General features: G+C 39.6%; 2 protein-coding genes across 2 annotated transcripts in view; both read left to right on the forward strand.

The window, feature by feature from the left end:
* Positions 1–7,090: 7,090 nt before the first annotated feature.
* On the forward strand, positions 7,091–8,015 carry LOC127637411 (C-C chemokine receptor type 1-like). The gene is made up of 2 exons (XM_052118451.1): positions 7,091–7,369; positions 7,923–8,015. The coding sequence occupies exons 1-2, from the start codon at positions 7,091–7,093 to the stop codon at positions 7,932–7,934; spliced, it is 291 nt and encodes a 96-aa protein (XP_051974411.1). The 3' UTR covers positions 7,935–8,015.
* Positions 8,016–12,679: 4,664 nt separating this feature from the next.
* The window catches only part of LOC127643232 (NMDA receptor synaptonuclear signaling and neuronal migration factor-like), a 44,775-nt gene continuing 33,417 nt past the window's right edge, over positions 12,680–24,037 (forward strand). Inside the window, exons 1-2 of the mRNA XM_052125877.1 lie at positions 12,680–13,019; positions 23,737–23,798. Of these exons, the coding sequence (XP_051981837.1) occupies positions 12,949–13,019; positions 23,737–23,798 (133 nt within the window). The 5' untranslated portion in view covers positions 12,680–12,948. The remainder of the gene's footprint in view (positions 13,020–23,736; positions 23,799–24,037) is intronic.

Below are 24,037 nucleotides of genomic sequence, written 5' to 3' on the forward strand. Positions count from 1 at the left end.
GCCCTGAGTCCAGCTGAGTCAAGCGGCTCAAAGGGGGTTCTATGGTGTCCCGTAAGGACCACCGAGAGATCCCAGGAGGGGAACAGGTTAGGCCGGGAGGGAGTTATCCTCCGGGCACCTTTTAGGAACCTGACGATTAAGTCGTGCTTACCAAGAGACTTGCCGTCTACCGTAGTCAGTGGTGGGCCGCGATAGCGGCGACATACACCTTGAGGGTGGAGGGGGACAGCCTCCTCTCCAGCCTCTCCTGAAGAAACACGAGCACTGACCTAACTGCGCACTTCTGCGGGTCTTCGGCTCGGGAAGAACACCAGTCCGCGATGAGACGCCACTTTAGAGCGTAGAGATGCCTGGTAGAGGGGGCTCTGGCTTGATTGATTGTATCTATGACGGTCAGTGGTAGGCCGGCTAGATCTTCCACATCCCATCCAAGGGCCAGACGTGGAGGTTCCAGAGGTCTGGGTGCGGGTGCCAGAGCGTGCCCCGTCCCTGAGAAAGAAGGTCCTTCCTCAGGGGAATTCACCAGGGAGGGGCTGTCGTGAGGAGCGTGAGGTCCGAAAACCAAGTCCGGGTGGGCCAGTAAGGGGCTACCAGAATGACTTGCTCCTCGTCCTCCCTGACCTTGCATTGCACCTGTGCAAGAAGTCTCACTGGGGGAAAGGCGTACTTGCGCAGCCCCGCCGGCCAGCTGTGTGCCAACGCATCTGCCCCGAGGGGAGCCTCTGTCCGGGCATACCAGAGCGGGCAGTGGGAGGTTTCTTGGGAGGCAAACAGATCTACCTGAGCCATGCCGAACCGGTCCCAAATCAGCTGGACCGACTGGGGGTGGAGCCTCCACTCTCCACCAGGCAAGCTATGTCTTGACAGCGCATCCGCTATCACATTGAGGTTGCCGGGGATGTGAGTGGCGCACAGTGACTCCAGTCGCTGCTGACTCCAAAGGAGGAGACGACGGGCGAGCTGTGACATGTGGAGGGAGCGTACTCCGCCTTGGCGGTATATGTAGGCTACGACCGTGGTGCTGTCTGTCCTGACTAGGACGTGTTTGTTCCGAATTAACGGAAGAAACTTCTGCAGGGCCAGAAAAGACAGCAGCTCTAGGCAGTTGATGTGCCAGCGCAGCGGGCCTCGGTTCCACCGGCCTGCGGCTGCGCGCCCGTTGCATACGGTGCCCCAACCCAATTTGGAGGCGTCGGTTGTGACCAGAACGCGTCGGGACACCTGCTGCAAAGGTACTCCTGCCCTTAGAAAGCAGAGGTCTGTCCAGGGTCTTTTAGAGCGAAATTCACTCTTTTAGAATAACTCTTTCGAGTTGTCTGCGCTGTCGAAGCGCCAAGGGGCAAGAATGCACAGCCGAGAAAGCCGCTGTTGTGCGCCGTCAGATCCAACAGCACGCAGAGCATCAGAGGATTAAACAGGAACTTGGTGTGTAACTCGCAGCAGACTGCATGCACGACCATCGGCTCCGAAGAAATTTTCTGAATGAACTCCCGTATTTGCGCCACTTAAATACCCGCATGTCCGGGGGCGGGACATGCAAATACTGGTTGTCAACTCTCATTGGCCTTTTTTCATAGTCCAGAGGTGAATATCGGCGCTCAAGAGAGACCCCTAGTGTCACTTCTCTGACACAACGTGGAGAGAGCGACAGAAGGGGAACCAAAAATAAAAACTGACATGGTAAATTTTTCATCAAAACTACTGAAAACACTCATGACTAACATTTGGATTTAAAATAGAAATAAAAGAATTAACAGCAATTATACCTTGTATAATTCTCCACTGTAAATCTCCAATTCTTTTTGTTAATGGTGGCTTATAGAGTGCCCTCCACTCTGGTTTTACATCTCTATCAGAAAAAATGGTACGCCAAGGTAAATCCACTATTTCATGCAGACCTGTTTTGTTAAAAACATTTACACAAACATTGTACATTTATTTTCACCCAACTTCATATAAATCCATGTCTGGTACATTTTCCAAAAAAATTCCAGAGTGTTTCTCTATATCTGGGGACAAAAAACACTTTGGGAAAGCATCTTTATCATTAGGAAATTTTACAACAGTTCGAATTGATTTAATACCTAAAGAGGCAGCTACATTTTCCACATTTTTGAACTTTTGACCAGACACATTAATTAAACTCCCCAATGTTACAATCTTGGATTTGGTGCACATGCTATTTAGTAGTCCACATGTATCCAAAATATCCAAATGGGCACCATACATTATGGGTTCTTCCAGTAGCCAAAAAAGAGAATCTGTGCTCTCAATCTTTTTCATTTTAAAAAGGTCCCATATTTTAAACTGATTTTTATAAAAAACAGGAAGCCTTGATGTATTGAGTCTTTTTGGATCTACCAGGAATACGTGCTTGTCCGAACTGAGTTCATCAACAAATTTAACAATAGCACAGGCCACTGATTTCCAAGCCAAAGTCTCTGAACTGGTAAGTAAACGTTGTATAAATTGTAGTCGAAAAGCCGCAGTCCTGATTTGTATATGTACAAGTCCTTGATCTCCTCCTTTTTTTAGATACAAAATGTTGTGTGGTATCATGTGTAGCAAAAAAATAGACATAAAGAAGTTTTTTAATTTTTTAAAAGCACCCCTTCTAAAACTCTCCTTAAAACACTTAAAAGCGGTTCTATTGCAAGAGTGTATAATAACCCTGACAAAAGTCCTTTGGCTAAACTATCACTGAGAACAATTAACAAATCTTCTCTAATGATTGACCAAAATAATTTGTAAAATGCAACAGGGATTCCATCACTGTTGACGTCATTATCACAACTGACTTTCAGATTTAAGTTCAGTTCTGTTCTACTTTCACTCAGAATCATATAGGTGAATCTCCTAAAAGACACCACATGTTTGATCAATCAGATTTACTCCCGATCGTGATCTTTTTCACTGGAGCAACCACCTTTCCTAACCATGACAGTTCTTTGATCAAAGCCTCATCTTTGATAAAAGGTGGGACATTTGACAAAATGACCTTTTTAGCAGGGATTGAAAGAGGAAGCACAGGTGTAAAACGGCCATGATTTACAATTCCTCTTTCTATTATGACATTTGCATTCAATACAGTCTTCAAAAAACAAACAACTGCATTGCTCATCCTTGACGCTGCTAGAATACTCTTGTGTTCAACAATTTCACTGATGGCCAAGATACAATCATCCACGCTTGCAGTGATACACCGGCATACCCGTGAAACAACAATATATTGTTTTATCTACTCAATGCAGATTAAACGTTTAGAAATAGCAAAGTTCAAGCAAGAAATAAAAGCCACAGCGGGCAGAAAATCACTCAAACTCACCACACACTCTCCACGCTCACTCAGCAAACGCTCACGCATGCGCACGACAGAGAGAGAGAGAGAGAGAGAGAGAGAGAGAGAGAGAGAGAGAATTTGAATTTTAACAAACTTATATTACAAAAATGATTCACAGTATATTTAAGTTACAATATACAAATACATTAAGCACAAACCCAACTCACAAGTGTGTGAAAACCAATTTACCTTCAAATACAGAACACAAAGCCTCATTGCAACACCAAATACCTTCAAAAGTGACAAGATCATCCATATGTTTGTAGTAACTAAAATCAATCAATATTCTTGCTTGCAACATGTTGGAAAACAGAGTAACTACATTTAATCCAGATTCTGTTCAACTTTCTTTTTCCTACTTAGCGTAAATAAATAGCCAATTTTGCTTGGCCTAAAACAAAATTGAGCAACTGGGATACAAATCTTCTTTTCAACACATATTTAAAACCCAAAATGAATAAAACCATAGAAAAAATGTCATTACAACTCCGAAAAATATTTCCTAAGGATAAAAACAAAGGCACTAATCTGGCACAATTCACAAATGCATGAAAGATGGTTTCTCTCTCAGTGCAAAAAGGACATGCAGCACCAACCACAGGATTTAAAATTGAAATAAAAGCATTGACGGCGACAGCGCCATGAAGGATTCTGGATTCTCCACTGTAGATCACCTGTTTTTTTAATCAACGGTGGTTTATAAAGTGCTCTCCACTCAGGTTTTCGGTCTTCATCCAATTTTAAAAAAATCACGCCATGGAGTGTCAATTTTCTTATTTTAATTTTTGTTAAAATGTAGTACACAATACTTGTACAAAACTTTCCCAGTGCTTGAAAAAAAAAAGACTATGCACAAGGATTCAACCGTTTTTAGAAAACTTCCGGAAAACTCCTCCGGGTTCAGTGAAAGCAGCAGACAATGAAAACAGTCTTCAGGATTTGGAGTACAGAGATCATCACAATATTCCATCAGCAAAGTTATTTCTGATGTTTTAAGAGCTGTCTGCCATTTCATTAGTAGCTGTGCAACTAGACGGGTTGATCTGATTCCCAAAACGTTGAGCCGTTACCTATTCATTCTTGAAATCAACTCAGTCAATGTGTGTCTTGTTGAGTCCTGGGAACAGACCACTGGCAGACACATCCAGTCGTGCACCACGAACTAAAGGCTCTTCCAATAGCCAATGAAGAGACTGTGAACTCTCCACTTTTTCAAAAACAAAAAGACTCCAAACCTTAAAAATGTTCTTATAAAGCACTGGTAGACCAGAAGTGCCCAATTTTGTAGGGTCCATTAGAAATAGGGTTTTGTCTAGTCCCAGACTCACAAGATTATTTAAAATCACATACGCGACTGCACACCATTTAAAATCAACTGAACCAACTAGTAACCTTTGTACGAACTGCAACCGAAAGGTTGCTATTCTACTTTGGAGATGTATTAAGCCATGCCCACCCTCCTCTTTAGGCAAAAAGAGCACATTCTGTGGGAACCAATGTAGTTTATCCCAGAAAAAATCCACTAAAATAGCCTGGATTTGAGCTAACAGATGTGAGGAAGGGTCAACACATACAAGCCTGTGCCATAAAGAGGAAACAATTAAGTTGTTTATAATTAAAATAGCCCTCTGTATGACATCTTTGGAGTTAAAAATTTCCATCTATCCAGATGACCTTTGACTTTTTCGATGACTCCTTCCCAATTTTTTTGTACTGTCCGAAATCAGCACCCAGATACACTCCTAAGTATTTAAACCTGATTTTCCCCAAACTAAATCTTCGGGAAGTTCTGGTTTCCCACCTGTCCATTTACCTAAAAGTAAAGTTTCACTTTTATTACAGTTAACACTTGCAGAAGATAAACTTTTAAAAGTTTTAAGTAATCTCAACAAAACCTGTATGTCACTTTGCCTACTAATCATGACTATAAAATCATCTGCATAGGCTGACAGAATAAGATTATTTTTACAGTTTGGCAAGTGTATACCTTGAAGTTTGACCCTTATTTGTTGTAAGAGTGGCTCAATTGCTAAAGAGTAGAGCATACCAGACAAAGAGCACCCCTGCCTAACACCTCTGAGAGCTTTAAAAGGAGCACAAAAACCACCGTTCACTTTTAAAATACTCTCAACGCCACTATAAATAACTTTAATATGATTAATAAACTTTTTACAAAAACCAAGGGCCTCTAAAGCTCTCCACAAATAACAATGCTCAACGCGGTCAAAAGCTTTCTCCTGATCTAATAAGATTAAACCACAATCTAAATTTAGCATCTTGGAGACTTCTAAAACATCACAAACCAATGAAATATTGTCAAATATTGACCTACCAGGAACACAGTAGGTTTGGTCAGGATGGATGACACAATCCATCACTCCTGCTAGCCTGTTAGCCAGGGTTTTAGAGAGCAGTTTTTAGTCACTACAAAGTAGTGAAACGGCCGCCAACACTTGATGTCTTTAAGGTCACCTTTCTTGGGCAGGAGGGTTAACACTGCTCTGCGGCAGCTCAAGGGCAGCTGGCCTTCAGCCAAGCTTTCATTCAACACCTCTTCACTCAACTCTAACCAGAAAGACTTATAAAACTCAACTGGCAGACCGTCAATACCCGACTCCATTCCTTGGAGGGCCTTATACAGTTACCCATGCTCAAAGCACCAGAGATCTTAGCATTGGCTTCCTCTGATACCTGGGGTAATTCATTGAAGAATTCACCATCACCCCTGTATCCTGCCCCAAGTTCATTTTTGTACAAGCTCTCATAGAAAACAACTGCTCTCTTATGAATATCCACAGGGTCTGTTAATAATCCTCCAGATTCAGAAACCAGAGCATGGATGGCTCTGCTCTGACCATTCTTTTTCTCTAAATTGAAGCATCCATCTGATCCATACTCTGGAACCTTGACCTGACCAGAGCCCCCTGTGCTTTAATACCCAGTAAGTCAGCCAACTGTGTTTTTTTGTTTAGCAGAGAATCTAAGTGACCCTGGGCACCAGTTGACTCAGCCAATTCTTAAAGTTTTAAAATGTCAGTCTCCAAGGTGTTCATACAAAGATTTGCCAGGGAAATCACGCTGTCACGAACATGAGTCCAGGTATATTGTTTTTGCGTCTCATGAAACTGTTTCCAAATATCACATAACTCATGCGTCTTGACAAGCTGGATTAAACGATTACGAGAGGGCAAGTGGGGTTCAACATGATTTCTGTCCAAGTTTGACACTGTACAATTAAAATCGCCACCCAAGAATAAATATTCCTCTACACAGCATTTTTCTAAAACAGAAAACAACATTCTTTCTGTTGTTAACGTTGGGACATACACACAAATAAAAACACAAATAAAATTTCCAAAAATAGCTCTTCCTTTTAAAAGTCTACCTTTAACCACTTCTTCCACCTGATAGGAGTGTGGACTGAAACTCTTATTAAACAGAATAGCAACACCTCCACTAAGTGAGGTGTTGTGACTCAAAACAGAGACCCTATCCCACTCCACTGCCCAATCAGCAGCATTCTTTAAGTCTGCCTTCTTAGCTCTAACAGCTGAAAAAAACCCTGATTTGTTCCTTTTTGATGGAACTTTTAAATGATTCTGCTCTGTCTCCATTTGTTTCTTTTGCATTTTCTTTTATCTGCTTTCAGAATGTTACTTCACAGTTCCGATGACAGTTCACTTCCTGAGAGTACTTCCTCTGCCATTAATGAGGAACTTTAAACTTCACACTCACATCAGCAATTGCCAGATGGCCATGGAGAACTTGACCATTTCGAACAGCTCTCTGTCTGCCCGGATCTCAGCGGATATGCTAGCTGCCAGCACTGTTCTGGGATTGTGCTGTGTGCTGGGTGTACCTGGTAATATAGTGGTGATGGTGATGCTTACCCAACATTTAAAGGAGGGCAGCTTCACTCCACAACTGATGCTGAGTCTGGCTGTGTCCGATCTACTGAGTCTGATTACTCTGCCTGTGTGGATCTACGCCTTACTGAATGGCTGGATTTTTGGCCAAGGTCCATGCAAGGTATTGTCGTATATTGTGTACTGGAGCCTCTACAGTAGTATACTGTCCGTCAGCTTGTTGAGTGTGCAGAGATACATACAGGTGCTGTATCCACAGCGATGGGCCAAGCTCGGAGCAAGGGGACAAAAGGGGCTGATTTTTGGCATTTGGACATTAAGTGGAGCTTTGGCTTCTTATTCTCTTTTTTACCGAAGAGTTGAGGTGAAGGAGGATGGGCACCTACACTGTCATCAAGCTTACAGCAGTAATCAAGAAAAAATTGCTGTCCTACTTGTAGAGACTCTTGTAATGTTTGTTATACCTATATTCAGCCTTGTCTACTTCTACTTTCGACTTCATCAACGGATAAATCAATCATCTTTTTTCAACAGTCACAGGCTGACTAAACTGGCAGTCAGAATCATAGTGGTTTTCTTCATATTCAGCACCCCCTGTATGATCAACAACTTGGTCATAATGTCAGTGTCATGGAAGCCAAAGGTCAACTACAATGTAACTGGGGCTCTTTTCTTTATAAACAGTTGTGTGAACCCCTTTCTTTATGCCTTTTCAGCTCGAGCGCTGAGATGTGGATACAGAAAGCAGTCAGACCAGCCACATCCCCATCAGAATGAAACTGAGTAAACACATTTTCACAGCAGCGCCTAGTTTCTGTCTGTAAAATGTGTGCATATGTGACTATATTTCAGTTTGCTCATTATGGTGCAAATTGGGTATATGATTAAGGAGTATTGAATGCATACCACACGTATTATGATAGATACATAGAAAAATATATTTGAATATATTTCTTTTCTTAGAATAGCTTATTATAAGCTTTAACACTGTACTTACATACTACACCATAAACATAAATTTCAACAAATTGGGATTTTATTCATTTAATACTTTTTTGCTGAACAATCCTTTGTTTTCTTTGAATATCATAATTTTTTTTGAATATTATTTAAATTCAAACTTATACTGTTAAAAACAAATACTTTGTTTCATCATGTATCATAAAACATTGAATATCTGGGAACCATAAATCCAAAAACATTACAGTTCATGAAAATTCAACATTATGCATTAGTAAGACTAAGAACAGGAGCCCCCATAATAATTTATTTATTATGAAACTTCACAAAGCAGTTTTCTTTAAGAGGTGAGGCAAAGGTACACCTCTCCTTTGGTACACTTCACCCCTTACAGCCAAAATACTTACACCTGCCCTTTTGAGACACAATGTATTTTGTTTGTTTGTTTGTGTGTGTGTGTGTGTGTGTGTGTGTGTGTGTGTGTGTGTGAGTGTGTGTGTGAGTGTGTGTGTTGTGCTCCTGCTAAATGATGTGACATGACATGTCATGTGATGTGAGAACGAAAGTGCCGTTTAAATTCAATGTATCCATTGTACAAATGCCAGATGGTCCTTAACATACGACTAACCAACATTATATCACTAGAATTAATGCTGTTATTGTTTGAACAGCTAAACAGATTTCTGCTATCTATCTAAACTATTGCAGTAATGTCATTCCACTTCTGCACAGCGTTGCCGCATGGCAACACAGACATTTGATCGATTTACCAAAAACGAATTTCATTAAAACCTTTTTGAGCGATGAATATGTCATCATTGCTTACCTGACGTGGTGTTTAATTTTTTTTTTTGCTGAGGTGAAATCGGCTGGTCTTTCTTTCTAACTGACGTTTTAGTCCGCTTTCAGCAACTTCGATTTAAAGACAGCAGGTTATCAGAAATCGCACCACAGAAAAGTACTGCATGTCATGTGCCTTAACCAAAGCATATCGTTGGCTAAACTAAAGTCCCCAAAAAAATCTAGCATGTTTTATTAAAGAGAAAGTGGCAAGAAAATGAACACAATGACAATGTTGCCATATTGCTACACTGTGCAGTAGAGGGTTAATGGTTTTCTATACACAGTTAAAAGTGAAAATGGGCTGTTGTCACCAGCGAATTCTACCTGATCTGACCCTTTCAATTACTTTCGTATGAGTAATATAATGTAGTCATGTTGATTTGGTCACATTAAATAATATTTTGTTCCATTTAATGTAGATATTAGCAAATGGAGCACATTTTTACATTATCTGACAAAACATTTTTCATATGTATGATTTAACATGTGTTTGCTTGATTTGTGTACTTCTCTCATAATTTATAGGGAACATATCACACCCTGTATACACCATATTTCCTCAACTTGCAAACTTTCCAGTACACTTCCACTTTTCAAACAATATCAGAAATAAAAGCTGGGTATCTCTGCAACAAGGCTAGCAAAGCCAACCAAGACTAGAGTAGCTTCTGGTATTTGTTTTCAGAAATCATGGCTCTCAGAAAGTAAAGGTTTTAAAAAAGCCTTTTATAGTAAGCTTTCAGCTTCTTTCGAAAAGGGGGATTGTGGTATTGATGAGGCAGATACACATCTCTTGCTCTCTTGACCTCAGCTATAACTGAGGGATGGCCTTATTTGAACACTGAATAGCTCAATAAAGGATCATCAATCCCTCAGCAGCAAAGAAGGATGCCAACAAAGACATGTTATTCTACTGTTGTAATTTACTGTATTACCTAAAGTTTTTAATTGACTAAATAAAGCATTTGTTCTTGGTGGCTATATACAAACGTGATGTCTACTAGTGTCTTATAGCATGTGACTTATGCTCATAAAATAGCATATTTTAACACCTAATTTGCATATCAATGTGGCAATTGTGATGACATTATTAGACACAAATTTTACTGTATTCACCTGTAGTGTCTCCATTTAGTACAGTATATTAGCATGTATGGCCATGATATATTGCCTTTGCTAAACTTTAGTTAACTTAGTACATTAGTTGTAGCTCATGAGTCATGCATGTTAGCAAGACACAAGTTAACTATATTTGGCTTTTGGCTAATTAGCTGTGAAGTTGAGGCATTGGTAGCTTAGTCTTTTGTTCACCACTCACCTCCAAACAAGCCAAGAAAAACACAACTGGGATAGGAGCTGGGAGGTGCTGCTGCCTGCCTGTCTGTGTGCCGATGTGTGCTGCACTGATGCACGGAGATGAGGAAGGAGAGAGAGAGAGGGAAAGAAAATGGAGGGAGGGCATCGAAACTCATCAAAGTCTAGACCTGATATTTAGATTTTTTATTCAATAAATGTATTTTTTCGACAGGGAAGCTGAGAGCAAACAGGAATATATGTATATTCATTTTTTTAAATAAAAAAAAAGCACCCTAGAAAAAGGGCACTTTCTCTCGAAGAAAAAAAAGGGCAGGCTCAAGCCCCCTTTGATGTCTAGGTGTGCACGTGCCTGCCAGCCATGACATACATTTTACTGCTATTTTCTGTTTTATAATATATACATGTTATGAATTCAAAATTAGGCACATATTTCTGCATATTTAGCAAAACTGTTTGTTTTTACCACACCGTTAAACTTCACTGAGCACACAAGCGAGCACTTGCATCCGTGTCAATGTAACCTATTGCAATGGAGAAAGGGAGTGTAATCACTTTCATTAAACTCCTGCAACATCATACCGTGCTTTCGGTTTCAATGTAATCAGTTGTGCAGCTTTCATTGGTGTCATGCTGATGTCTCAGAGGTCAAAATATGCAGTTTAATTAAATCATTTATCATCATGTGAGCACATAATATATTGATCACCGGGGTGAGACTTTTCTGGATGAGAGTGAATCTGCACTGCATTTACAGATGATTTTACTATATTAAACTGTATATAATGCTGAATATAATGTATATTAATGCTAAGTTTCCTGATATTTGATATTGTCCTGATAATGCCAAACGTTCTGTCTGATTCCACTAGTACATTTCTACCATGTCAAATATTATTTTACTGGATAAACATACACTTGTTTTTTTTTTAAGAATAGTTTAGAAAAAAGTAATCAGTGACAATACTATTTAAAAAAAAAAAAATACAATATTAATTCAAAATACTTAAAATGTATGTAATCAGTGACAAGCATATGTATCTAACATAATTAGCCTATTAATTTTTCAGTTGGGTTGAATTATAAATTGTTAATATTTCTATTCTGGTGTCACCATTGCCCTCTGCTGGGCTAATGGGTCATTTTACTCTTTAATAAACAGTACTTTTTAATCCTACTAAGTTTTACAAGTAATGAAAGGATTTGCATATGTAATTTGCATATGTACTGAAAGTAATAATAATGACAATAATACATTCACACTTAACTTTTCATGGTACAGGCTGCTTTGTTTTTCAGAATTCAGTAATCCTTATCCTTTATCATTTCTGTTTAAAAATAAATAATATTTTGCTAAAATACAGGAAATAAAATTTATTTTTATCCGATTAATTGATTATCAAAATAATCGTTAAGTGTGTGTGTGTGTGTTGTGTGTGTGTGTGTGTGTGTGTGTGCGTGTATATATCACTTTGTGGGGACCAAATGTCCCATTAAGGATAGTAAAACCAGAACTTTTGACGTTGTGGGGACAATTTGTCGGTCCCCATGTGTAAAACAGCTTATAAATCATAATAATTTATGTTTTTTGAAATTGTAAAAATGCAGAATTTTTCTGTGAGGGTTAGGTTTAGGTTTGTACAGTATAAAAACCGTAGTGGATGCCGTAGTGGATGACCCAGACAGACTTCTTAAGATTTTCAGATTACAGGCCAAAACTACTAAATTCGCTGTAATGACTAATTTTGGGAGTGTAGTAATTCCACTAAATGCGTATTGCATTTCCATAGTAATAATAACATTAGAAGTAAGGAAGAGGAAAGGGCCACAACCTGAATATTGTAATGGCTAATTGTTATGATATTATTCTAATTGTATTTAATCGACTGTTCACTAGTAGTTACTCAATAGTTATTTCTCCTGAAGCTAATTAGTAGATAATTAAAAGTAGTTCATCAGGAGGCATGACTGAATTCAATAGTTATTGATTAGCTAATTGTTACTTAACACAACTATAAAATGCTATTACATACTGATTAGTTAACACATCTTCCTTAGTAGTTAATAGTAGTGACTTAAGTGTTAATGAAGAATGACCTATTAGTTCTGCAGTAATTCCTTATTAGTTATGCATTAAGTAAGATACAGTATTCTAAAGTGTTACCCATCAATCCATTCAATTTGTCAAGTCTGCTATGAAAGCACATCAATATTTAAATTTACACACTTTGAATCTGTCGCCAAAAGGACACGACTAAGCGCACATTATGCCCACCAATCAATAAGAGGAACGGGAAAGAGTGAGTGCGTGCATGTACGAGATATTTCGAGAGAGAACGAGAGAGACGCGAAAGGGCACACTGGTAGCGCACCCATCACAATACTACAGTAGCGCACGACAAATCCGTACACAACATTTTGTTGCATTCTTCTGAATACCTGAACATGAGGAACACACGGAACATCTGACATACAGACCCACGTTGCGCTTGAATCAGGAAGAGAGGTGGTGATTTCCATCTCCATTCTGCGGATGATTTGTTTGTATTGAGCAGTTATCTCCTCATTTGCAAATGTGACGAGTGGAATGAGCTATTTTTACACTTTGGTCGTTTCCACTGCAGCATGGGAACTGCCGTGTCCAAGAAGAAGAATTTAAGGAATGATGCGATTTCTTCTGTTGCCGCAAAAGTTAGGTGAGTCTCTTTGCTTCAGCACAGGCTGAGTGAGTGGCAGCGCGCCTCATTGATGGACGGAGCTGCTTATCGTATGCTGTTATGGACTGTGTGATGCAGCTGTTCTCATATTTTCCTCTGCTGTTGCTGATGAACGATCAATTAAAAAGAAAGTGCTGTCAACATTATTAAAGCAATCAAAAGCCCGTCTTAACTGACAATGGCGACATTTTGATTGCTTTAATAATGTTGACAGCACTTTGTATGCATAAGTGCAATAACTATGCGTGCTACATATAAGTTTGGCCTGGCAACTACTTTGAAGGGTAAATTTAAAATGTAAATGCATTGTGCTTTTGTAGTGATAAATCACGTTTATTTCACGTTTTGAAGATCTTATTATGGTTTTGGGATGATAATGACTGCGTGACCACAGTAACCTATGTAGGATATTGTTTTTGTTTGGACTATATATATATATATATATATATATATATATATATATATATATATATATATATATATATACTTGCCGCCGCGCGGTCACGTGATTCGTGTAGCTCTCAATAGTTCCAAACAAATTGCGTTGCCAATGATTTTGAGCGGGGCAGAGAGCAGCAGCTATTATTGCAGCAATTATCGATAAATATTGGCGCATAATGTACATTGCTTATTATGTTGACACCAAAATGACTTGCATATAATAGCATTTTTTTTCTGGTGAGTAGCAGAAACACTGCATTAATACGTTTTTGTGTTTAATTTTGGAGGGAAATTGGCTGCTCCCATAACATAGAATATATCTATATATATTTATATATATTCTATGTATGTGTGCGCGTGTGTGTGTGTGTGTGTATATATATATATTTAATGGCGTTGTGCAGGTTTATGTGAATGTATCATAACATTAGGATGTTAATAATTATGACCATAGACACTCGAGAAAAATATATACAGCAAATACTGTAAATGTATTATACCTTATGGGAACAGTCCCTTCCCTCCAAAATTACACAAAAAATGTATTCAATTCAAATATATATATATATATATATATATATATATATATATATATATATATATATATATATATATATATATATATATACACATCTGACTAATTGTCATTTTATTAATAGATTGGTGTGCCAAGAGTGACATTAGTCTTCATGTAGACTGAGTTAAGCAAGAGTCTTGTGACAAATTATAATAGGACATTATGGCCATAAAAAATCATAGTACTTGGATACTTAAGTACATTTGAAGGCAAATACTTTTGTACTTTTACTCAAGTGAATGTTTAAAGGCAGCACTTCTACTTTTACTTGAGTAATATTTTACCTTGATTATCTCTACTTTAACTCAAGTACATGGTATGTGTACTTCGTCCACCACTGTGAAGAAGTGAGATCAACTCATACCCTTTTGCCTGTTTGTTAATTGATGTGTTTATATTTTCCACTTGAGATACATATTATTTATACCATATATCTCCCTACTCCCTCTAGGGTGATTATTTCAGAATTAAGCATGAAGCATGAATTATAGGCTTAAAGTCTTTTACACTGATGTCTTTTAGTGAATCTAAAACAAAACACTGGTTAATGTGAATACTCACTCACTCACTCACTCACTCACTCACTCACTCACTCACTCACTCACTAACTCACTCACATTCAATGAGCTTTTTCAACTATACAGTAGCAAAAAATCAACTTTTATTCATCATGACACCACTGCTGTTTTCTGAATCAGCTGCTACCAAATTTTTTACTAGCACTCAAGACTCCCACTGTGCCACAGTGACAGTCTGTGGACCCGATTTCTTGCCACTTTGTCAATGCTTGACACTTTCAGACTTATCAGATCTATGAACTCGGTTCCACAGAGAAACAAACTGCAGGAATTCTTGATCCGGACAGGAGGAATGCTTGATCACTTCCAGTAAGTGCCCTCTCTGTCTCTGCTACTAATGTAACCTTGTTTCAATAGGGTTCTCAGGTGGGGTATGGTTGTGTAAGATGCATTTACAGACAGTTTGGAAATGGACTGGACTGTACACAGGCCTCAGGGGAGTCTGAAATAACTTGATACGGCTTCATGACCATAGTATGACTTATGATGTAATTCCCATTTCTGACCTTATGTAGTGTAAGGTTGGAGATGTGATCAGATCAAATAAAATGCGAAGCAATGTGTTGGATCATGGTTGAATGCAATCCAGCATGTGTTCTGCACTGAATGGCTGCTCATCAATCTATAAAAGTTATTCCAGAAAAAATAAAAATAAATAAATAAATGTAAATTTTTTATATATATATATATATATATATATATATATATATATATATATATATATATATATATATATATAATGCCTGTATTCATCAGCCGTTGAGATAAACTAAAACTGAGAATTTACTCAAAAGAGTATTAATGTTTATACAAATTTGCAGCATTAAATCCCTGCTTGCACCTGTTAATGCACTCCAACATGAATGCATGCTTTATTCATCATTGTACCCAAACTTGTGAACTGAAGATTTGTCTCCGATGGGCTTATTCAATAACTCTCGAACCTTTTAAGCAAGGCAGAGACAGATAACCTTAATTATTTCAAATTCTCAAATGCAAGTTAAGAAAAATAGTCCACATCCAAGACTATATTCCTAAATATCACTATATTACTAATAAATGTACAAGAGTAACTTTAAAATGTATGATTAGAGTAAAATAAAATACAGAAACAGAATAATACAAACTAAATTGTTGTCATAAAAACGGAGCACTAGACTGCAGAAAATAGGACACTTTAAAATTTCCATTTTACACTTTACAATACTCCACGATAAAGCGGTATGTTGTGGATTTAGTACAGATTATAGGAAATCTTGTGTGTACAGTATGTTTGTGCGTGTGATTATGATTCTTAAGGTCAGGCTTGACTTGACTTGACTTGAACAATCCAACAATGTTACACTTACAATACCTGACAAACGACAATGGCAAACATGAGGCTAAAATACATGGACAAGGGAGAAACATGACAATGATAACCAATGACAAGACAGAACTGATAACAAAGGTAACAAAACAATAAACCAATGAAAACAAGACACATGAACATGGAGGGAAACACGAAATTAAATGACCAAGGAAACAGGAACAAACATGGCATGGAAACAAGAAATAACATGACATGAAACCACATGACCTTAACTGGAACTGGAACGACAATGTTTACTAGTGTGGTTAATTTAGAGACCTGCTCATCATGTGTCCACATAAATTGATAATGCAATTTTTAAAACTTAATGCCAATGGCATATGTTGAAGATTTTCAGAGAAAAATATGACTCAAGTCTAACTGTAAAAGTCAAAACCTCTTAGCTGGCAGTGAGAACAGTGTGAGATGAGAGTTTCAAGAGGATAAACAGGACACTAAGCAAACAAATCAGCAAAGAGAACACTTAGTTTGTAAGTTCATCTTGAGGATGAGGATGAGTAATGAGAATATGAAAGAAAGGGGTCATGTCTCACATAGATATTCTGCCTAATGCACGCAGAGGCACTCGGAAACAAATTGTACTTGTTATGAAATGCGTGGTATGCTAAAGTCAAAGTGACCCTAGGCAAAAGCACTCATTTCTGTTTCTCATTGTGTGTGAACAGACACATGAAACAGCAGTGCATGAACGGCTCCAGGGTGCATGAACATCTCCCATGTTTCACGTTCTACGTGAGTTATCTCTACCCTCTTTTACCCATGCTGCCATTGTAAACTTAGACTTATAACCTTGTCCATTCAATATGTGCCTGTGGTCAGTATCGGAAGTGAAAGAAAAAATGCATTGCATGTCAATTTACAGAAGTAAACAATACCATATAATAATGAAAATATGCATTCGTTTCTCATATAAAGAAAAGAAAACAACCAATTCCTCCACTCATGAGCATTATTGGCATGGCTGAATAAACCTTTTGATTTTTCAAAAGTTTCCTCCTTTGTAGTGTTGATAAGTTATGGGTTAACTCACAGAGCTTCCATAAATCCAAGATTCACTTGTTGGTACTGTGGGTTTCAGCCAATGTTATATCTGACAAAGCTGCAACAAGTAATATCTGGAGAACAATATAATTCTGATATGTTGTCAGGTTCCATAGACATAACTCCAAATAAAGTAAACAGCTAGGCTTTTGGAAATTGCATTTGACAGAAGTATAGCTTTTCATTAGGGTTGCAGCGGTATACCGGTTTCACAGTATACCACGGTTTGAAAATCGACAGTTATCATACCATGTACATTTGCTTATCTACGGTATTGAGAAAAAAATGCAACCGGACGGAGAATCTCACATGCGCTTGCGCATCTCCTTTCCTCCAGGCAGCCTGCGGGACGTCAGAGACCCGCACCACCGTCCCCACCTCCATCAGCGGACACTGATCCCGGAAGTGGTCCGGGTCCCCGCATCTCCAACAGACCGGCCCAGGCGTTACGCCCGCACTTGTGCTGGCGGGCACCCCCACCTGAGGAGGAGAGCGGCTGAAGGACGGAGAAGGGGAAGGAGCATTCTCCCAAGGCCGGGAAGCAGGTCGCACATACCCTCCACACCTGCGCGGGGCAGGAACGGGCCCTGGGGAGGAAACAGAACGAGAAAACACTGGGGAGGGAGAAATGGAGGGGGTGCAGACACAGGGGAAGGAGAGAGAGAGAGAGAGAGAGAAGAAGAAGGCTCGTCCGCCCTCCGGATCGCCGCCAAATGGTCCTCCGCCAGCCGAACAGCTTCCTCCAGCGACGCCGGGCGGTGGCACTGGACCCACTCCGCCGTTCTCCTGGGCAGCCGTTGCGCGAATTGCTCCAGTACCAACTGATCGATGACTCCCTTGACGTCGCGGTCCCCCGCGAGCAGCCACCGCCGACAGGTGTCCCGGAGCCGTTGAGCAAACGCGAACGGGCGATCAGACTTCTCTAGCTTCATGCCCTGCAAGAGCTGGCGATTCTCTTCCGGGCTCCGACCGACCCATTGCAGAATGGCCCTCTTCAGGTCAGAGTAAGCCAGGAGGTTTGTCGCCGGCAGTTGTTGTGCCGCGAGTTGAGCTTCCCCGGACAGGAGAGGAATTAGGCGGGCTGCCCACTGTTCGGGCGGCCAGCCCCAGATTTCTGCCGTCCACTCGAACAAGTCGAGGAAGGCCTCAGGATCATCTGCTGCCCCCATCTTCTGTAATGTGGGTGGGGGTTGCGTGCAGCTGGTGTCCGGGTCGCGGCTGTAGCCGACGCAGTCTCCTGGCTGAGGAGGCTCGGATGGCGAAGCGGTCCTCTGCCTGAGCCCGCATGATCTCGAAAACCGTCGATCTTGGTCCTGGCGGAGCTCAAGCAGGGATTGCTGGTGGCTTTGATGTAACGTCGCGAGGGACTGGAGGACTTCCGTCAGCTGGGAGAGTAATTTTCCTGGGTTTCGGCACCAGTGTAACAAAGTTACGGGAAGGGCGATCAAGGAGGACACAGGAAACGGGGTTGGACTGAAGGTAGGCTTTTTTTTAATTTCTCTTAACACAACACAACACAACATGAAGCACACTGGGTTGCTTTTTAGGCTTTCTCTCTCTCCCTTACTGGAGGCTCGGAGTCCGCTTTTATGCCGCTCTCCTCGTGCTCACTGGAATTAGAGACAGGTGTTAGGCATAATTTAGCCCAGGTGTAAGCGCCCTTACCGCTTTCCTCTCCCGGACGGGCGCTTGACCACGCCCCCGCTGCCACAATATCCCTTCTGTTTTCACTGATAATAGTAATTGTGTAATACCGTATACCGTGATATGTAAAACCGTGATATTTTTTGAGACGGTTATCATACCGTGAAAATCTCATACCGTTGCAACCCTTCTTTTCACATGTCCTAAAAATGCATGTGCAAAGTCTGAATTGTTCTCTACAATTTCTCCAGGAGAAACTAAACGATGTTTATATACAAATAATTTTTGTATTTAATTTATTTTGTAATGGTCATTGATTGTTTTTACATCTCTTCTCCTGGATTTGTCCAGTAGTCTTGTAGTCCACAGCTTGATTAAAGCATCTGCTTTGGGTAATATGGTTAATACGCTTCTCCCTGCTCACACAATCTGTGCTAAGCCTCATGTGTGCCACATTCACTTTATCCTATCCTTCTGCATTATTTCATTCCTTCCTCCCCATCCCCCTTTCCCCTTTCTGCTTTGTGGCAGAAAACATGTGAGATGCTCCCAGATGCACACGCTACACCCTCAGATAAACTGTCAGGGCATAAGATGAAGGGTGTGTGTGTGAGAGTGGAAGTATGTTTGTTAGCGATTTGGGCCACTTATACCCTACAGTGCTTCTCTGTATGTATAATTCATGTTTTAATTCTCTCCGATTGAGTAGACTTTTGCTTTTAAATTTGCACCCACAACTTCTAGATAAATAAGGAACAGTAAGCTATCCTCTTGTTAATACAGGATAATTGCTTGTGCCTTGTGCTTAGGTAGAAAGTATTAATGCAGAACAATTGGATTTCAAAGAGGCAAATCAAAGGAACAAAGGAATCACAGCCTATGTTCACACAGTAGCAGGGTTGTCAGTCCTGTTTTAGAGTGTTTAGAGTGCAGTTACGTTCATTCACAGTTTGGTTATAAACCGGAGTGTAATCCGCATTCAATAACTGAACCAAACGGAAATTTTCAGGACTCACAAGCTAATTTTCAGAGAGAGTTAAGGCCCCAGTATTATAGTAAAATTGAAGACAGGACAGGTGTGACATCATTTTAAAAAAAATCTGTCCAAAATAAATGTGTTTTTAAGTTCATTTTGGTTGTTTGAAACATCCCATATTTTGGTTAATTTAAGATTACCCATATGTGACACCTCTTGTCACCTATGCTGCTCTGATCAGGTTTTCGTAAGGGAGCGAAAGAGATTGTGTTACAAAAAACAACGTAAACAAAAAATCATTCAAAGCTGCTGTAAGTTAATTGAGATTTGATGTATGAACTCATCGATTGGACTCATTTATTAAATAACATTGTATCAATTGTGAATTTCCAGTGTAATTAGTCATTGACTAAGTTCAGGCATGAAACTTTGAATGACACACGCTGATGTGCCATTCACGCTGATGTCTTTTATGTGTGAGCCGATAGCTCCTTTGATGTTTAATCGGTTGCCAATCAACTTTAAATTTGCTCAGTTAGCAAACAAGCCGGTTTCACTGCAGCGCACAGCAAGAGTTTTCTCAGAAAATGCTATTTGCACAGGTGGGTGCTGGGGCTTATTCTTCTATCAGCTAGCACAGTAAGGTCTGCTTTTTGGCCATGAAACATAGAAGCGAATCTTTGTCAAAGTCATTAGTTTGAAAAAAATCCACACATAGCTAGGCTAAAGCTCTGGCTTTTCAGGTTCAGGCACACATTATGAGTCAGGTCACTAGCCGTTTAAGCCATTCGGACAAGCATGCTCAAACAAACACTGAGACTTAGTTCAGTAGCATTATGCCATTCAGCCAAGTAGGCCACGGTACACCTAGCTAGCAAGCACATGGCTCTTCAGAGCATTAGCAGTACACAAGTCTTGGAGGTACCCTTAAAAAAATTGCTAGTTCATGGCTAATTTTCCGAATACTTGCCGCAAATTCACCAATGATAATTTTTACACGCAAATGAGCTTTGCAGCAAATTTGCGGCAAATTGTCCATTGTTACCAACGGTTTGCTGCGGGTTCACCACTACCGGTGAAGAGCTGCAAACCTATGGCAAACGTTTGTGGCAAATCACAAACTTATTGCATATGAAAATAATGAGTAAATTGGAGTTTTGTTTGCTGCTAGATTTTTTGTAAGGGTGGATCTGCTTGTTTGGGGAGTTTTGTGTTATTCATTTGTGCTTCCCTGCTTAGTTGAGGGATTGTATTTATGTTTAATTGTACAGCAGCAAGTAATACATGCTTGATGCAGCATGTCTTGTGTTTTTTTAACTGTGCAGCAGAAGCAGAAGCAGCAGCATATCCACATGCTTAACTTAGTATGTCTGTGTATGTCCAAGCTGTAACAAGTCTCCATATTTGCTGTGCAGCAGCAGCAGCAGCAGCATAGCAGATTTAGTCCGCCAAGACCAACATCCTAGCAATATACCCAATATCATACCCACATTAACATGCAAAATCTTTCTGAGAGTTGTCATGACTGAACTATGGTTACAGGTGTTGTTAACTGCTATCAAGAGAATACTGAACAGTGGAACAGGGGGTTGAGTTCAGACAGACCACATTCGAGCTGCTCCTCAAAGCTCTAGTATGAGCAGGACAATTAAAGAGTCACACCTGTTGGTCACCATGGTCACAGTGTGTAAATAATCAGAAGCTGTTTTCTGGTCCTCTGGTTCACTGGGTACCCAAAAGGTGTGAGGTGGGGTATTGATTTCTCTGCCTCACTTTCATCATTCAACCATTACAGCCTTCTAGCAGTTTGTCCTCTCCAACCCTCTAATTTTTTATCAGCCCATTACACTTTAAAACACTTTGTTGCTTTGCCAGGCACAGCAGAATGAGATATAGAAAATCATAATATAGTGAGGGGATGATTCCACTCTGTACCAGTTTTCCCATCTGTTTGATGAGTTTAGATAGTGAGGGGGTAGATAGAAAGAGAGAGAGATCTGCACATGCTGGCTAGGATTGAATAATTCAGAGTGTTGTAGCAAGAAAGCATGGCTACTCCAACAACTGAGTAATCCCATTTTCAAGCATCATCAGGGATGTGCTGAGATTGCACTGTTTGTGCACTGCATGCTGATTATAGGTTTGCATGTCTCTCTGGGGAGGAGAGAAAGCATGCTCGTTTCCAGAATTATACTGTAAGCTTAGAGGCGGGCCTCAATGTGAACTCTCACTGTAGTTATGCATGTTTGAATCAACATATTTAACTTTGAGCATGTGAGCTTGTGCATGCTACCAGGAGAAATGTCTGTGTGGGAAGAAATCATTATCATTTGTTTGGGGACTAATTTAAAGACAAGGAGAGTGAAACAGCTTGGGTACTATTTTTTGTTTGTACATGCCTGGTGTATGTACTACCTCAGTGCTTGTGAGTAATTAGGAAGTATAGGTCTCTGCAGAACAGTTGTGGGTCTCAGTGGTTAAAAAACACCAAATGATTGGGAAAAGCCAATTGTTGTTCCACAGAGATATAAGTCTTGTAAATAGGCTGCATTTCTTGCTGGACCACACAGGAGGGATACTGTGTTAATCTTTCCCATGGTTCAGAGGTGGAGTGATGCCGTTGATAATGGAATTTGACAACTTTTTGAAATGCATAAATTGTTTGTATAAATCATCCATGCTGATTATGAGGGCATTTTGGAGTGGAAATGCATTTGAAAAAAATGTAATGGTGAAAACAACAAACTGCATAATTTTGGAAGGCATCTTCACTGACTTTAATGCCTGTAGCATAAGCACAAACACACATGCAAACACACACATTCTGTAAAGATCTTTCTACTGTTCTCTACTGTATATATCAATAAACAATTTACTGAGAAAAGCCCCCAAATTATCATATTTTAGTGTATACTGAAACAATTAAAAGAGTAATGAAATAGGCTAATTATTATAATTCAGAACAGATTCCAAAAAAACTTTAAGGTGGTACATCAAACTTGAATTGCTTGATGATAGGAACATTCTGTAATACAAAGTTTGTCAGTAATATATATACAGTATGTACAGACTTTCATCCACACAAATTCACTGAACACAAATTTAGTTATCCTTTCTTAAAAAAACTACTACTAAAATATTTTAATTTCAAACAAATCTCAAGATTGTGTTCAAAATATTATATATTCTTTTAATAATTTTACCATTGTAAATTGTTATAGGTTTATTAAAAACATTGTGGTTTTGGCATGGAGACGCTCACTCTATTTTACTTGACATTGAGAGCTTCCCATAAGTGTTAGATTTAATTCTCTGTTTTAAACCTCATTAAGTCATGGTCTGGGGAGGTTTGCTTATTTTTCCTGGAAGCATCTCCAGGCACGGCTGCCCAGTTGAAACTGGAGCCCACATCATATAACATTATCTTCTAACGGTTTGTCATTTTCGCTTGTGAGCTTATCAGGTTTGTGAGAAATACTTTATATTGATCTAGGTCTGTAGCCATATACTCTGTGATGTGGTTAGTGATAATAATTTTTGTCAAAACAATGACTGAAAAGCTTAAAAAGTGTTCAGGTGAGAAAAATGGTCAGTCAGAATTGTATAAAGCAGAAATCTCTGCAAAAAAAAAATAAACCTAAATGGCTTAAACCATCCTAAACTGGTTTGCTGGTCATCCAGTCTAGTCAGTAATTTTAGTAAGCATAAAGCAGACAGCTCTGCTGAACAAAACCCATCCAAAATCAGCCTAAGCTAGGACCAGCAAACCAGCTTAAGCTGTTTTAACAGGATTATATTAGAGTATGAAGCCATAAGTGTCTGAAGCCCATTGGTGGCCAATAAGAGCTGCTAAAAACACTTCAGTCAGTAGGTGGTAAGTACATTGTCTTTATGACAATCTTTAACAGAGAGGGCCATCACTATGGAAGCTGTTTGCAAGACAATCATTATAGAAAAAACTGAGCGGGTCATGAACTCTGCGCAGTCTGAAAGCAGTATTTACGTGAAAGAGTGTCTAGAAAGACAGTTTTTTTTTATCACCATGCTTTGATTTTGTCTCTCTGCAGAGCAGCTCGAGCATTTGGAGAATACCTTTCTCACACTCACCCAGAAAACCACAGCGGATCAGGTTAGGTACATTCCACCTCATCCCTTACCTTCTATTGACCTATTTTACAGTCCGTCAAGGTACTGAGCGATGCATGTAAAAGTACTGTACTTCCAGTAGGTGTCTTCCAAAGCATCACAATTTTAAGTTCAACATTAATTAATTAGTAAAGTTTTACCCTCTTCTCCTCCTGTAACAGGCCAGGCCTCTTTTTATTAATCATTAGAAAAGAGCTTAATTGGCCCCTTTGTGTCAGTCCT

The sequence above is a fragment of the Xyrauchen texanus genome, chromosome 4 (assembly GCF_025860055.1).
Source record: "Xyrauchen texanus isolate HMW12.3.18 chromosome 4, RBS_HiC_50CHRs, whole genome shotgun sequence".
NCBI lineage: Eukaryota > Metazoa > Chordata > Actinopteri > Cypriniformes > Catostomidae > Xyrauchen > Xyrauchen texanus.